We start from the raw sequence: 14404 nt of genomic DNA, 5'->3' as shown, positions 1-14404 counted from the left end.
TGTACGTTCAAAAACCACACGTCGGACTTATGTTTCCAGAAGCAAAACATAAACAGAAGCTTTTTTTTTTTAAACTTAATTGTTTGCACAGGCACAAGAATATCAAACAGATTTGATTTTCATCTGACCATACGATCACCGATCAGGAGGTGGTCGTGAGATGTTAAACGCAGCTTGTTTTATATATATACTAAACAATCAGATGGTTATCTAATTACAACTTGGCTTTTTTTTTTTTTGAAAATGGCTTTTTGTTTACAAATAAAAAATGGCATATTTTACAAAAGCACATTTATCTGTAAACACCAACACACAACACACCTCACATTAATGTGCTGGTTTACATAATGAATGAGTCAACCAATCAGTGTTAGCGGAGGCACATTTTACCCAGAATGCCATCTGTCTGTGTTTGTTACAAAATTTCAGAATTAGTGCATTATTCAACATTAAAAGATATATGTTATATCTTAACTTTGCACAAATGACAGAATTGACATTAATGGAGTTATTCTGTCAGTATTCATTTTATTTATACACCAAACCATAACTCAGCACTGCTTTATTTTCCAAGACCTTGGTTTGACAGCAGCGCTGTGATTGAATAGAGAGTTGAGCTTCGTGGCTCCTCTCAGTTGCGTCTGTGCTGGAAGCCATGTAATAAACAGAAGCTTCCAGTAGGGGGCAGGACACTCAAAGACAGAAGTGCTGACTCATTGTTTGGATCTATTGTCGCTTTTGATGCTTCCAAAAGTGATTGCGGTGTTAAAACTCAAAATCAGCTTGTTTAGTAGTTGCAACTGTACCACAGACAATACTGGAATTTATCGGTTATCAGTTATCTGTAACTTCCGATACATTTTTGGGTGTTTTATCATTTTATCTTTATCGAAGGTAACTTTTTGGTTATCTGATTATCTGTTATCAAAGTTAATTTTTTGGTTATCTGTGCCCACCACTGGTCATTAGCTGTGGTTCATAGATTAAAACCTTGTTTCTGCTTCAAACTGCCTCCAGTCATCATCTGTCCCAGTGACAGATATCTGAAGCTTTTCTACAACAATCATTTCTACATAAATTCAGAATTATTTAATCATAAAATGCGGTCAAAGCAATCAGAGCGCCATGAATAAACGAGCTGCCAGCTGATGCGTTCATTGCGTGTTGGTCATTTCAAAGTGTCACAGAATTTCACCGAGTTTCTGCTTCAACCTGACTTTAGAATGATTTAAGAGGTTTTACCTTCATCATCTGATGGTTAATAATCCCATTAATCCATTTGATCACTTTGGCTGAAGAGACTCTGTCTCAGGCGTGCTGTTGTGGTCCAAAATGACGCTTGCGCAGGTGCAAAAGGCAGACCGATTTTTAAGTGCGGACCATTCGGTCTGTGACACCGGATAAGCCTTTTCACACTCTCGCTCTCTTCCGGGTCTGACGCGCGAGGTCAAAGGGCAAGAGGTGTAAACTGCAGTCTAGAGGCATCATGACTGACTGTGTGGGCAACAACAGAGACTTTGATTATTTTTCTGTTGGAGTGTTGATTCATTGAAATAATTTTTTGTGAAAACGTGGTTTTGGTGTCCAAGGAAGAAAAACTGAAGCTTATGCTGCACACGAACTGAAAATTCAGGTTTTGTCCGACTGCCGACCCAGACAGAGTCTGTTCGTAAACACAGAATCAGCTGATCACTGTTTCACTTTGGGGCCTCTATAAATCTTGTGCACTACGTTTGTATTTCGGAGTGAGTGAAATAAATTATTTGTGAAGAATAAAATAAAATTAATCATGGATCTGGTTGGTGAATAGCAGCTGAATGGAGTCTCTAGTAAATAATCTGCCTGGTCCATTTCCCTGCATGTTCTGTGTCATTTATTAGACTTATAGGCACACGTGTCTGTGATTTGGATCAATGAATAATGAACACAGGTGGGATCAAACGCACTGATTTGTATCACAACACAGCAAAGCGACAGATTACGCTGCCCTTTGAAAAGATGACGATGGCAAATCATTCCCCAACCCGATATCCGAACTCGAGTCCAGCTGGCTGGATGATAAGAGCGGCATGACTCGATGGCACTGCCGCACAATGTGCCGGGCCAACGGGACCCGCTGGATGCCGCGCTGTGTGCTGCTGGACTCTCTGTTACATAAGGTCATTATTTCATAGTGGACTTGGCTGATAAAATTATCTCTAATCGCTCCGGAAGCACAGGAATTTTCTCCAGCAGCTTTTCTTGTGCACTTCATGGGGTGGAGCAAACGTTTGGGATCATCTCAAAGCACATTATTTATAATATTTATATTGTAACATCTTGGTAAAACAGTTGCATTTTCACTCCTTCTTATAAGCATCTGTAAAATTATGTTTATTACGGATTTAGACAGTTGTTTGACTGACGCCGTCACTGACCGACCGAGCGCCTGTTTACCTTTTTACACCTCTCGACCTTTGAACCAACCTGGTCGCGCATGCGCATTCCCAGAGTGTGAAAAACTGGCAAAAAAATTGGTGAAAACATGAAAACATCAAGTGGACAGATGGAAAGAGCACAAAAGGCCGGACGATTCCAAGAAGAACTGGAAAAGGAATACATTGACAAAGTTGGATCAATACAGTGGCTGAAAAATGGAGAACTTGGTTTTGATGGAGAAAGAATTCTGAATGGAGCACAAGATCAGGGACGTCTAACAAATGGCTTCAAAAAATGGCAGGGATCTCACAAAATGATAAATGCCGATTCTGTCATACAGCTGTTGAGAGTGTAAACCATCTAACTTCAGCATGCCAGATCCTCATGGCAGACGGACAGTATACATCCCAACACAACAAGATCTGTCAATATCTGCACTGGAAAGTATGCAAGGAACTGGAGGTGGAAGTCAAAGAAAACATCTGGGAGCATGAGCCAGCACCAGTCTCATCCAACGTTAAAGTACAACAACAAAGAGAGTCCAGCAGGAAGACACATTGAAGGAGGTGCAATCAAACCTGATATTGTCATCTGGAACAAGAAAGAGAAAACAGCCAAAATCATCGATGTGACAGTCCCCAATGATTACGGCCTGAATCGAGGACAGACAGACAGACAGACAGACGGGCAGAAGGGCAGACAGACGGACGGGCAGACAGACAGACAGACGGGCAGACAGACGGACGGACAGATGGGCGGACAGACGGACGAACAGACAGACGGACGGGCAGACAGACATACAGACGGGCAGACAGACGGACGGACAGATGGGCGGACAGACAGACAGACGGACGGGCAGACAGACAGACAGACAGACGGATGGACAGACGGATGGACAGACAGACAGACGGGCAGACAGACGGACGGACAGATGGGCGGACAGACAGACAGACAGACGGACGGGCAGACAGACGGACGGACAGACAGACAGACGGACGGACAGATGGGTGGACAGACAGACAGACAGGCAGATAGACGGAGGACAGACAGACGGACGGACAGACGGACGGACGGGCAGACAGATGGACAGACAGACGGACAGGCAGACGGACGGACAGACAGACAGACGGACAGACGGGCAGACAGACAGACGGACGGACAGACAGAAGGACGGACGGGCAGACAGACGGATGGACAGACAGACGGACAGACAGACAGACGGACGGGTGGACAGACAGACGGACGGACAGACAGACAGACAGACAGGCAGACAGACAGAGGGGCAGACAGACAGACAGACGGACAGACGGGCAGACAGACAGACGGACGGGCAGACAAACAGACGGGCAGACAGACAGACAGAAAGACAGATGGACGGACGGACAGACAGACGGACGGACAGAAAGACAGACAGACGGGCAGGCAGACGGACGGACGGGCAGACAGACGGAAGGACAGACAGACAGACAGACGGATGGGCAGACAGACAGACAGACAAACGGACTGACAGACAGACGAACGGACGGGCAGGCGGACGGATGGGCAGACAGACGGACGGGCAGACAGACAGACAGACAGACGGACGGACGGATGGACGGGCAGACAGACGGGCAGACAGACAGACAGACAGAAAGACGGACGGACGGACAGACAGACAGACAGACGGGCAGACAGACGGGCGGACAGACAGACGGATGGACGGGCAGACAGACGGAAGGACAGACAGACAGACAGGCAGACAGACAGAAAGATGGATGGGCAGACAGACAGACAGACAGACGGACGGACAGACAGACGGACGGACGGGCAGACAGACGGATGGACAGACAGACAGATGGATGGGCAGACAGACGGACAGACAGACAGACAGACGGGCAGACAGACGGACGGACAGACAGACTGATGGACGGGCAGACAGACGGAAGGACAGACAGACAGACAGGCAGGCAGACAGAGAGAAAGATGGGTGGGCAGACAGATAGACAGACAGACAGACGGACGGACAGACAGACGGACGGACGGGCAGACAGACGGATGGACAGACAGACAGATGGATGGGCAGACAGACGGATGGATGGGCAGACGGACAGACGGGCAGACAGACGGACGGACAGGCGGGCAGACAGACAGAAAGACAGACGGACGGACGGGCAGACAGACGGACAGGCAGACAGATGGACGGACGGGCAGACGGACGTACGGGCAGACGGACGGACGAGCAGACAGACAGACAGACGGGCAGACAGACGGACAGGCAGACAGATGGACAGACAGACGGACGGACGGACGGACGGACGGACAGACGGACGGACGGGCAGACAGACGGACAGACGGGCAGACAGACGGACGGGCAGACAGTCAGACGGACGGACGGACGGACGGACAGACAGATGGACGGACGGGCAGACAGACGGACGGACAGACAGACGGACAGACAGACAGGCAGACAGACAGACGGACGGACGTGCAGACAGACAGACGGACAGACAGATGGACGGACAGACAGACAGACAGGCAGACAGACAGAGGGGCAGACAGACAGACAGACGGATGAGCAGACAGACGGACAGACAGACAGACAGAAAGACGGACGGACGGACAGACAGACAGACGGACAGGCAGACAGACGGACAGACAGACAGACAGACAGAAAGACGGATGGATGGACAGACAGACGGACGGACGGACGGGCAGACAGATGGATGGACAGACAGACAGACGGAAGGACAGACAGACAGACAGATGGATGGGCAGACAGACAGATGGGCAGACAGACAGACGGGCAGACAGACAGACAGACGGATGGACAGACAGATGGATGGACAGGCAGACGGACGGGCAGACAGACGGACGGACGGGCAGACGGACGGACGGGCAGACAGACAGACGGACGGACGGACAGACAGACGGACGGACGGGCAGACAAACGGACAGGCGGGCAGACAGACAGAAAGACAGACGGACGGACAGGCAGACAGACGGATGGACAGACAGACTGGCAGACAGACGGACGGGCAGACAGACAGACAGACGGATGGACGGACAGACAGACAGATGGGCAGACAGACAGACGGGCGGACAGACTGACGGACGGACAGACAGACAGACAGACAGACAGACGGACAGGCAGACAGACGGACAGGCAGATGGACGGACAGACAGATGGACGGACGGGCAGACAGACGGACGGACAGACAGACGGACAGGCAGACAGATGGATGAAAAGCCTTTGCAGCGCCCCATGGCCATATTTGAAGGCCATCAGTTAAAAAGAAGGAGAGAGACACCAAAACATCATGACTGTCTCTGAGTATCATCACAGGACCACAGAGCTCCAGGTGATGAACACATGCAGCTCCTCAGTCTGATGTCAACCAGAGAATTCAGCTGGTGAAACATTTAGTTGCAATAAAACCCTGTTGGCAGTTCACGTAACAGAAACACGGCCTGACCACGACGCAGTTTCAGTACCACGTAACATTCACCAACAGAACATCCCACCTTCACAGAGTAAGCCAGAGAGATGGTGACGGCCAGCGGAAGACCTTCTGGAACGGCCACGACCAGCACCGTCACGCCGATGATGAAGAACTTAACACAGAACTGGATGTAAATGGGCAAACACTCAGGGATCCATGGAAGACCCTGAATCCAGAAGGTGTCCACCAAGAAGAAGGTGATGAGGATGATGACGGTGAGACTGGACATAAACAGACCTGCACACCGTGGACACAAACCAGGATTTAGAAGGCATTTAGCAGCCGACCCATTTCATAAAAGTATCAGAAACAGTACCGTATTCGATTCAAACCTGCTTTGCCAATCTGCACAGCCAGTTTGGTCAGCTTCCCCTGGAGAACTGACTTCTCCTTCTTTGGTAAGACTGTGGTGTTTTTCTCCAGAGCTCCATTTTCAGTGAGCTGCTGCATCGCCACACCGTCTTTTCCTGCAAAACACAAACACACAGAGCTGCAGTGTAACGCACATTAATGTGACGTGGTGTGTCGTGGTATGTGTCATAGCGCATTGTGGTGTGTTGTGGAATGTGTCATATTGTGTTGTGGTGTGTGTCATAGTGTGACATGGTATGTGTTTTGGTGTATTGTGGTATGTCTCACAGTGCTTCGTGGTATGTGACATGTTATGTGTCACAGTGTGTTGTGGTATGTGTCATAGTGTGATGTGCTATGTGTTGTGGTGTGGTGTGTTGTGGTATGTGTCATAGTATGTGTCATAATGTGACCTGGAATGTGTCGTGGTGTGTATCATAGTGTGTCACGGTATGTGTCATAGTGTGACATGGTATGTGTCATGGTGTGTGTCATAGAGTGTCCTGGTATGTGTCATAGTGTGACATGGTATGTGTCGTGGTGTGTGTCATAGTGTGTCATATGTGTCATAGTGTGACCTGGTATGTGTCGTAGTATGTGACATAGTGTGACATGGTATGTGTAGTGGTATGTGTCATAGTGTGACCTGGTATGTGTAGTGGTATGTGTCATAGTGTGACCTGGTATGTGTCGTGGTGTGTGTCATAGTGTGTTGTGGTATGTGTCATAGTGTGACATGGTGTGTGTCGTGGTGTGTCATAGTGTGACATGGTATGTGTCGTATGTGTCATAGTGTGACCTGGTATGTGTCATGGTATGTGTCATAGTGTGACATGGTATGTGTCATGGTATGTGACATAGTGTGTGATGGTGTGTGTCATACTGTGTCGTGGTGTGTGTCATAGTGTGACATGGCATGTGTTGTGGTGGGTGTCATAGTGTGTTGTGGTATGTGTCATAGTGTGACCTGGTATGTGTCATGGTATGTAACATAGTGACCTGGTATGTGTCATAGTGTGACCTGTTATGTGTCATGGTATGTGACATAGTGTGACCTGGTATGTGTCATAGTGTGACAGGGTATGTGTCATGGTATGTGACATAGTGTGACATGGTATGTGTCATGGTATGTGTCATAGTGTGACAGGGTATGTGTCATGGTATGTGACATAGTGTGACCTGGTATGTGTCATGGTATGTGTCATAGTGTGACCTGGTATGTGTCATAGTGTGACCTGGTATGTGTCATAGTGTGACCTGGTATGTGTCATAGTGTGACAGGGTATGTGTCATGGTATGTGACATAGTGTGACCTGGTATGTGTCATAGTGTGACCTGGTATGTGTCATAGTGTGACAGGGTATGTGTCATGGTATGTGACATAGTGTGACCTGGTATGTGTCATGGTATGTGTCATAGTGTGACCTGGTATGTGTCATAGTGTGACCTGGTATGTGTCATGGTATGTGACATAGTGCGACCTGGTATGTGTCATAGTGTGACCTGGTATGTGTCATAGTGTGACCTGGTATGTGTCATGGTATGTGACATAGCGTGTGATGGTGTGTGTCATACTGTGTCGTGGTGGGTGTCATAGTGTGTTGTGGTATGTGTCATAGTGTGACCTGGTATGTGTCATGGTATGTGACAAAGTGTGACCTGGTATGTGTCATAGTGTGACAGGGTATGTGTCATGGTATGTGACATAGTGTGACCTGGTATGTGTCATAGTGTGACCTGGTATGTGTCATAGTGTGACAGGGTATGTGTCATGGTATGTGACATAGTGTGACCTGGTATGTGTCATGGTATGTGTCATAGTGTGACCTGGTATGTGTCATAGTGTGACCTGGTATGTGTCATGGTATGTGACATAGTGCGACCTGGTATGTGTCATAGTGTGACCTGGTATGTGTCATAGTGTGACCTGGTATGTGTCATGGTATGTGACATAGTGTGACCTGGTATGTGTCATTAGCGTGACCTGGTATGTGTCATAGTGTGACCTGGTATGTGTCATGGTATGTGACATAGTGTGTGATGGTGTGTGTCATACTGTGTCGTGGTGGGTGTCATAGTGTGTTGTGGTATGTGTCATAGTGTGACCTGGTATGTGTCATGGTATGTGTCATAGTGGTGTCCAAAAAATGAGGTGGGCTTCATAGATAATTGGCAAAGCTTCTGGGGAAAACCTGGTCTTGTTAGGAGAGACGGCATCCATCCCACTTTGGATGGAGCAGCTCTCATTTCTAGAAATCTGGCCAATTTTCTTAAATCCTCCAAACCGTGACTATCCAGGGTTGGGACCAGGAAGCAGAGTTGTAGTCTTACACACCTCTCTGCAGCTTCTCTCCCTCTGCCATCCCCTCATTACCCCATCCCCGTAGAGACGGTGCCTGCTCCCAGACTACCAATAACCAGCAAAAATCTATTTAAGCATAAAAATTCAAAAAGAAAAAATAATATAGCACCTTCTACTGCACCACAGACTAAAACAGTTAAATGTGGTCTATTAAACATTACATGAAAACTCCCTTCTGTCTGATCATGTTGTGAAAGTGTCGTGACACAGACCCACAACAGGGGGCGGTAATGAACGGACAATGGATAAGCCAAAAGTAACAATTTAATGTTGTAAATCGCACAACGACGTACAGACAATAACAATATGGTGGACTGTCAATCATACACCAGGTGACATGTGGGCAGGCTCGACGATAGAAGACGCCTGGCGAGAGAAGAGCCGGATCCCCACACAGCTTCCACCACCAACGGAGCTGAAGAACACCGGAGCCGCCAAGCCCTGCGCCCCAGGTGGCCGCTGTCTTCAGCAGTCAGACCCGGTACTGCTGGCAGAAAACAGAGACAGTCCTGATGAGTGTGAGTTCGCACACTCAGTAATCCCACAGTCAGTGTTTAGTTAGGAGGGAGCACCTCCACCTCCAATCACACACTCGTGCAGCTCCTGTTTCACCACTTATCTGGTTTGGGGTGTGAGGTGAAGCCGTCGCAGATCACACCAAACGCCAATCCCACAGATAAGGACACACCACAGGAAAATGGCTGCAAAGAAGTTCAGATTAATACTCAATGTTTTGAGTCAGCAGAGAAAGTTACCTGAATGGTAGCTGATTTCTCGGCGAGGAGGTGGAGTTGCAGTCCGGCCTTTATGGTGATGGTGATGAGATGAATGAGTGACAGCTGGTGCTGAGGATGAGTGACAGCTGTCACTCCCAGTGGCTCCGGCGCCCTCTCGTGCTTGAAGCCCGCACTCCAAGCAGGGCGCCATCTGGTGGTGGTGGGCCAGCAGTACCTCCTCTTCAGTGGCCCACACAACAGGACCCCACCTCAACGGGCGTCTCCTGGCGCCCGACCAGGCTTGTCCGGGTGCCGGGCGTAGAATTCGGCCAGGAGGGCCGGGTCCAGGACCCTTCACGATGGTGAAGGGTCCTATAAATCTGTCCTTCAGCTTCTGGGATTCCGTTTGCAGAGGTATGTCCATTGTGGATAACCAAACCGCCTGCCCGGGCTGGTATGCAGGGGCCGGGGAACGCCGGCGGTCTGCATGGGCCTTAGCCCTCGTCCGGGCTCTGAGCAGGGCAGAGCGGGCGGTACGCCACACCCGACGGCACTTCCTCAGATGGGCCTGGACCGAGGGCACCCCGACCTCTCCCTCCACTAGCGGAAACAATGGGGGCTGGAACCCAAAACACACCTCAAATGGGGAGAGGCCGGTGGCAGATGAAACTTGGCTATTATGAGCGTACTCGATCCAGGCCAGATGGTCACTCCAGGCCGTCGGGTGCGTGGAGGTCACGCAGCAGAGGGCCTGCTCCAGTTCCTGGTTCGTCCGCTCTGCCTGCCCGTTCGTCTGGGGGTGGTACCCAGACGAGAGACTGACGGTGGCCCCCAGTTCCCTGCAGAAACTCCTCCAGACCTGGGAGGAGAACTGAGGACCACGATCTGAGACAATGTCTGCTGGAATCCCATGCAGACGCACGACGTGGTGGACCAGGAGGTCTGCAGTCTCCTGGGCCGTCGGGAGCTTCGGGAGGGCCACGAAGTGGGCCGCCTTGGAGAACCGGTCCACTATCGTTAAGATGGTGGTGTTGCCCTGGGACGGCGGGAGGCCCGTGACAAAGTCCAGGCCGATATGAGACCAGGGGTGACGAGGCACAGGCAGAGGCTGGAGGAGGCCTTGGGCCTTGTGATGGTCGGCTTTTCCCCTGGCACAGGTGGTGCAGGCCTGGACATACTCCCGGACGTCGGCTTCCATAGACGCCCACCAGAAGCGCTGCCGGACCACTGCCACGGTCCTTCGCACCCCTGGGTGACAGGAGAGCTTGGAACCGTGACAGAAGTCAAGGACCGCAACCCTGGCCTCTGGTGGGACGTACAGTTTGTCCTTCGGACCTGTCCCCGGGTCCGGGCTCCGTGTCAGGGCCTCCGGGACGGTCTTCTCCACGTCCCAGGTAAGGGTGGCCATGACAGTGGACTCGGGGATGATGGTTTCAGGGGGGTCTGACAGCTCGGTCTTGACCTCCTCTTCATGCACCCGGGACAGGGCGTCAGATCGTTGGTTCTTTGTCCCGGGGTGGTAGGTGATCCGGAAGTCAAAACGCCCGAAGAACAGCGACCAGCGGGCTTGCCTGGGGTTCAGACGCTTCGCAGTCCGGATGTACTCCAGGTTCCGATGGTCCGTGAAAACCGTAAATGGTACCGCCTGCTGGACGGGTACTCAGTGCCCGGTATCAAATCAATGGCACAATCGTACGGACGGTGCGGGGGCAGCGTGAGTGCCAGATCCTTGCTGAAGACGTCAGCAAGGTCGTGGTACTCGGCCGGCACCGCCGCCAGATTGGAGGGTACTAAAACCTCCTCCTTAGCTGTCACACCGGGTGGAACCGAGGATCCTAAACACTCCCGGTGGCAGGTTTCGCTCCACTGAACCACAACCCCAGACATCCAATCAATCCGGGGATTGTGTTTTAACACCCATGGAAAACCCAAAATCACTCGGGAGGTAGAAGGTGTTACATAAAACACAATCTCCTCCCTGTGATTCCCAGACACCACCAACGTCACTGCCTGTGTCTGGTGTGTGATTAGTGGAAGAAGGGTGCCATCTAGCGCCCGCACCGACAATGGTGACGGTAAGGCCACTAGAGGGAGCCCAACCTCCTTTGCCCATCTGCTATCCAGCAGATTCCCCTCCGACCCCGTGTCCACCAGTGCTGGGGCGTGAAGGGTTAGATCCCCACTCAGGATCGTGACTGGGATTCGTGCAGATCGTCGGGGTTTCCCCACGTGGGTGTTGTGACCCACCCTTAGCCCAGTCTCTAAGGACGAGTGCTGCTGTTTTGACCGTTTGGGGCATTCTCTCTGTGTGTGCTCGGTAGAGCTGCAGAGAAAACACTCTCCACGGATCAGCCTCCTTTGTCTCTGATCTGATCGTTTTTTGGCCCTGCTCGTTTCCATAGCAACGTCAGCAGGGGGAGCTGTCGTCACGTGGAGAGCCCTGGCAGTGGAGCATGGGGAAGTCGGCTTCCTTTCAGACCCGGGAGGAAGAGGGACGGCTTGTACCTGACCACGCCCCTCGTCTCCCTGCCGTCAGTGTTCCGTTAATCGGTTGTCTAACCGTATAACCAGGTCGATAAGCCCATCTAAATCCCGCGGCTCGTCCTTCGCCACCAGGTGCTCCTTAAGGACCAGAGACAGTCCGTTTACAAAGGCGGCGCGGAGCGCAACAGCATTCCAGCTGGCTCGCGATGCGGAAGTCGACTGCATACTTCGCTGCGCTCCGACGCCCCTGCCGTATCGACAGCAGCACACTTGAAGCGGTCTCGCCTCTATGAGGGTGGTCGAACACCTGTCGGAACTCCCTCACAAACTCAGTATAAACCGTTAGGAGCCGTGAATTCTGCTCCCAAAGCGCCGTAGCCCAGGCGCGTGCCTCTCCTCGAAGCAAATTGATCACATAAGCCACCCGGCTAGCGTCTGACGCATACATGACGGGACGCTGTGAAAAGACGAGCGAGCACTGCATCAAGAAGTCCGCGCACGTCTCCACACAGCCTCCGTACGGCTCCGGAGGACTTATGTATGCTTCAGGGGACGGTGGGGGGGTTCGTTGAACGACCAGCGGAATGTCTGTTTCTGGCACACGGTCAGCAGGAGGAGGTGCTGCAGCAGCGCCCTGAGCACGCACTTCCACCTGGGCGGTGAGAGCCTCCATCCTACGATTGAGAACACTGCTTTGCTTGGTAACTAAGTCCAACCGAGCGGTAAAGGCGGTTAAGATGTGCTGCAGCTCACCCAACACGCCTCCTGCTGGCGCCTGTGCACCTCGCTCTTCCATTGGCTGTTCAAGCGATGGTTGACGCCCCTCGGGATCCATAACGCTGGCCGAGAAATCCTGTTGTGAAAGTGTCGTGACACGGACCCACAACAGGGGGCCTTAATGAACGGACACTGGATAAGCCAAAAGTAACAGTTTAATGTTGTGAATCGCACAACGACGTACAGACAATAACAATATGGTGGACTGTCAATCATACACCAGGTGACGTGTGGGCAGGCTCGACGATAGAAGACGCCTGGTGAGAGAAGAGCCGGATCCCCACACAGCTTCCACCACCAACGGAGCTGAAGAACACCGGAGCCGCCAAGCCCTGCGCCCCAGGTGGCTGCTGTCTTCAGCAGTCAGACCCGGTACTGCTGGCAGAAAACAGAGACAGTCCTGATGAGTGTGAGGTCGCACACTCAGTAATCCCACAGTCAGTGTTTAGTTAGGAGGGAGCACCTCCACCTCCAATCACACACTCGTGCAGCTCCTGTTTCACCACTTATCTGGTTTGGGGTGTGAGGCGAAGCCGTCGCAGAGCACACCAAATGCCAATCCCACAGATAAGGACACACCACAGGAAAACGGCTGCAAAGAAGTTCAGATTAATACTCAATGTTTTGAGTCAGCAGAGAAAGTTACCTGAATGGTAGCTGATTTCTCGGCAAGGAGGTGGAGTTGCAGTCTGGCCTTTATGGTGATGGTGATGAGATGAATGAGTGACAGCTGGTGCTGAGGATGAGTGACAGCTGTCACTCCCAGTGGCTCCGGCGCCCTCTCGTGCTTGAAGCCCGCACTCCAAGCAGGGCGCCATCTGGTGGTGGTGGGCCAGCAGTACCTCCTCTTCAGCGGCCCACACAACAGATCATTTCTTAATAACATTTACATTTACTCTGATGGACTACCCAGCAGTGGGGAATAAGTTTCATTACAGTAGAAGTCTTTCAGAAAGCGCTGTAACTAGGTTTAAGGATATGATTCCTTCTTTATGTTCTCTAATGCCATATACCAACACAGTGCAGAGTAGCTACCTAAACTCTGTAAGTGAGATAGAGTATCTCGTCAATAGTTTTATATCCTCATTGAGGACAACTCTGGATCCTGATCAAAAATGACTCCAAGATTTCTCACAGTATTACTAGAGGTCAGGGTAATGCCATCCAGAGTAAGGATCTGGTTATACACCATGTTTCTAAGATTTGTGGGGCCAAGTACAATAACTTCAGTTTTATCTGAATTTAAAAGCAGGAAATTAGAGGTTATCCATGTCTTTATGTCTGTAAGACAATCCTGCAGTTCAGCTAATTGGTGTGTCCTCTGGCTTCATGGATAGATAGAGCTGGGTATCATCTGCGTAACAATGAAAATTTAAGCAATGCTGTCTAATAATACTGCCTAAGGGAAGCATGTATAAAGTGAATAAAATTGGTCCAAGCACAGAACCTTGTGGAACTCCATAATTAACCTTAGTCTGTGAAGAAGACTTCCCATTTACATGAACAAATTGTAATGTATAAGAGAAATATGATTCAAACCACTGCAGCGCAGTGTCTTTAATACCTATGGCATGCTCTAATCTCTGTAATAAAATGTTATGGTCAACAGTATCAAAAGCAGCACTGAGGTCTAACAGGACAAGCACAGAGATGAGTCCACTGTCTGAGGCCATAAGAAGATCATTTGTAACCTTCACTAATGCTGTTTCTGTACTATGATGAATTCTGAAACCTGACTGAAACTCTTCAAATAGACCATTCCTCTGCAGATGATCAGTTAGCTGTTTTACAACTACCCTTTCAAGAATTTTTGAGAG

General features: G+C 50.6%; 1 protein-coding gene across 1 annotated transcript in view; it reads right to left on the bottom strand.

Annotated features, from left to right (window-relative positions):
* Positions 1–14404, bottom strand: part of LOC117516389 (plasma membrane calcium-transporting ATPase 1-like) — a 169497-nt gene that overhangs the window by 95033 nt on the left and 60060 nt on the right. Inside the window, exons 7-8 of the mRNA XM_034177366.1 lie at positions 6230–6364; positions 5920–6134 (exon numbers count right to left, since the gene is read on the bottom strand). Of these exons, the coding sequence (XP_034033257.1) occupies positions 5920–6134; positions 6230–6364 (350 nt within the window). The remainder of the gene's footprint in view (positions 1–5919; positions 6135–6229; positions 6365–14404) is intronic.

Source organism: Thalassophryne amazonica, chromosome 8, assembly GCF_902500255.1.
Source record: "Thalassophryne amazonica chromosome 8, fThaAma1.1, whole genome shotgun sequence".
Taxonomy (NCBI): Eukaryota; Metazoa; Chordata; class Actinopteri; order Batrachoidiformes; family Batrachoididae; genus Thalassophryne; species Thalassophryne amazonica.
Note: the sequence above shows the minus strand (reverse complement) of the source record. Positions and strands in the feature narration are given on the sequence as shown.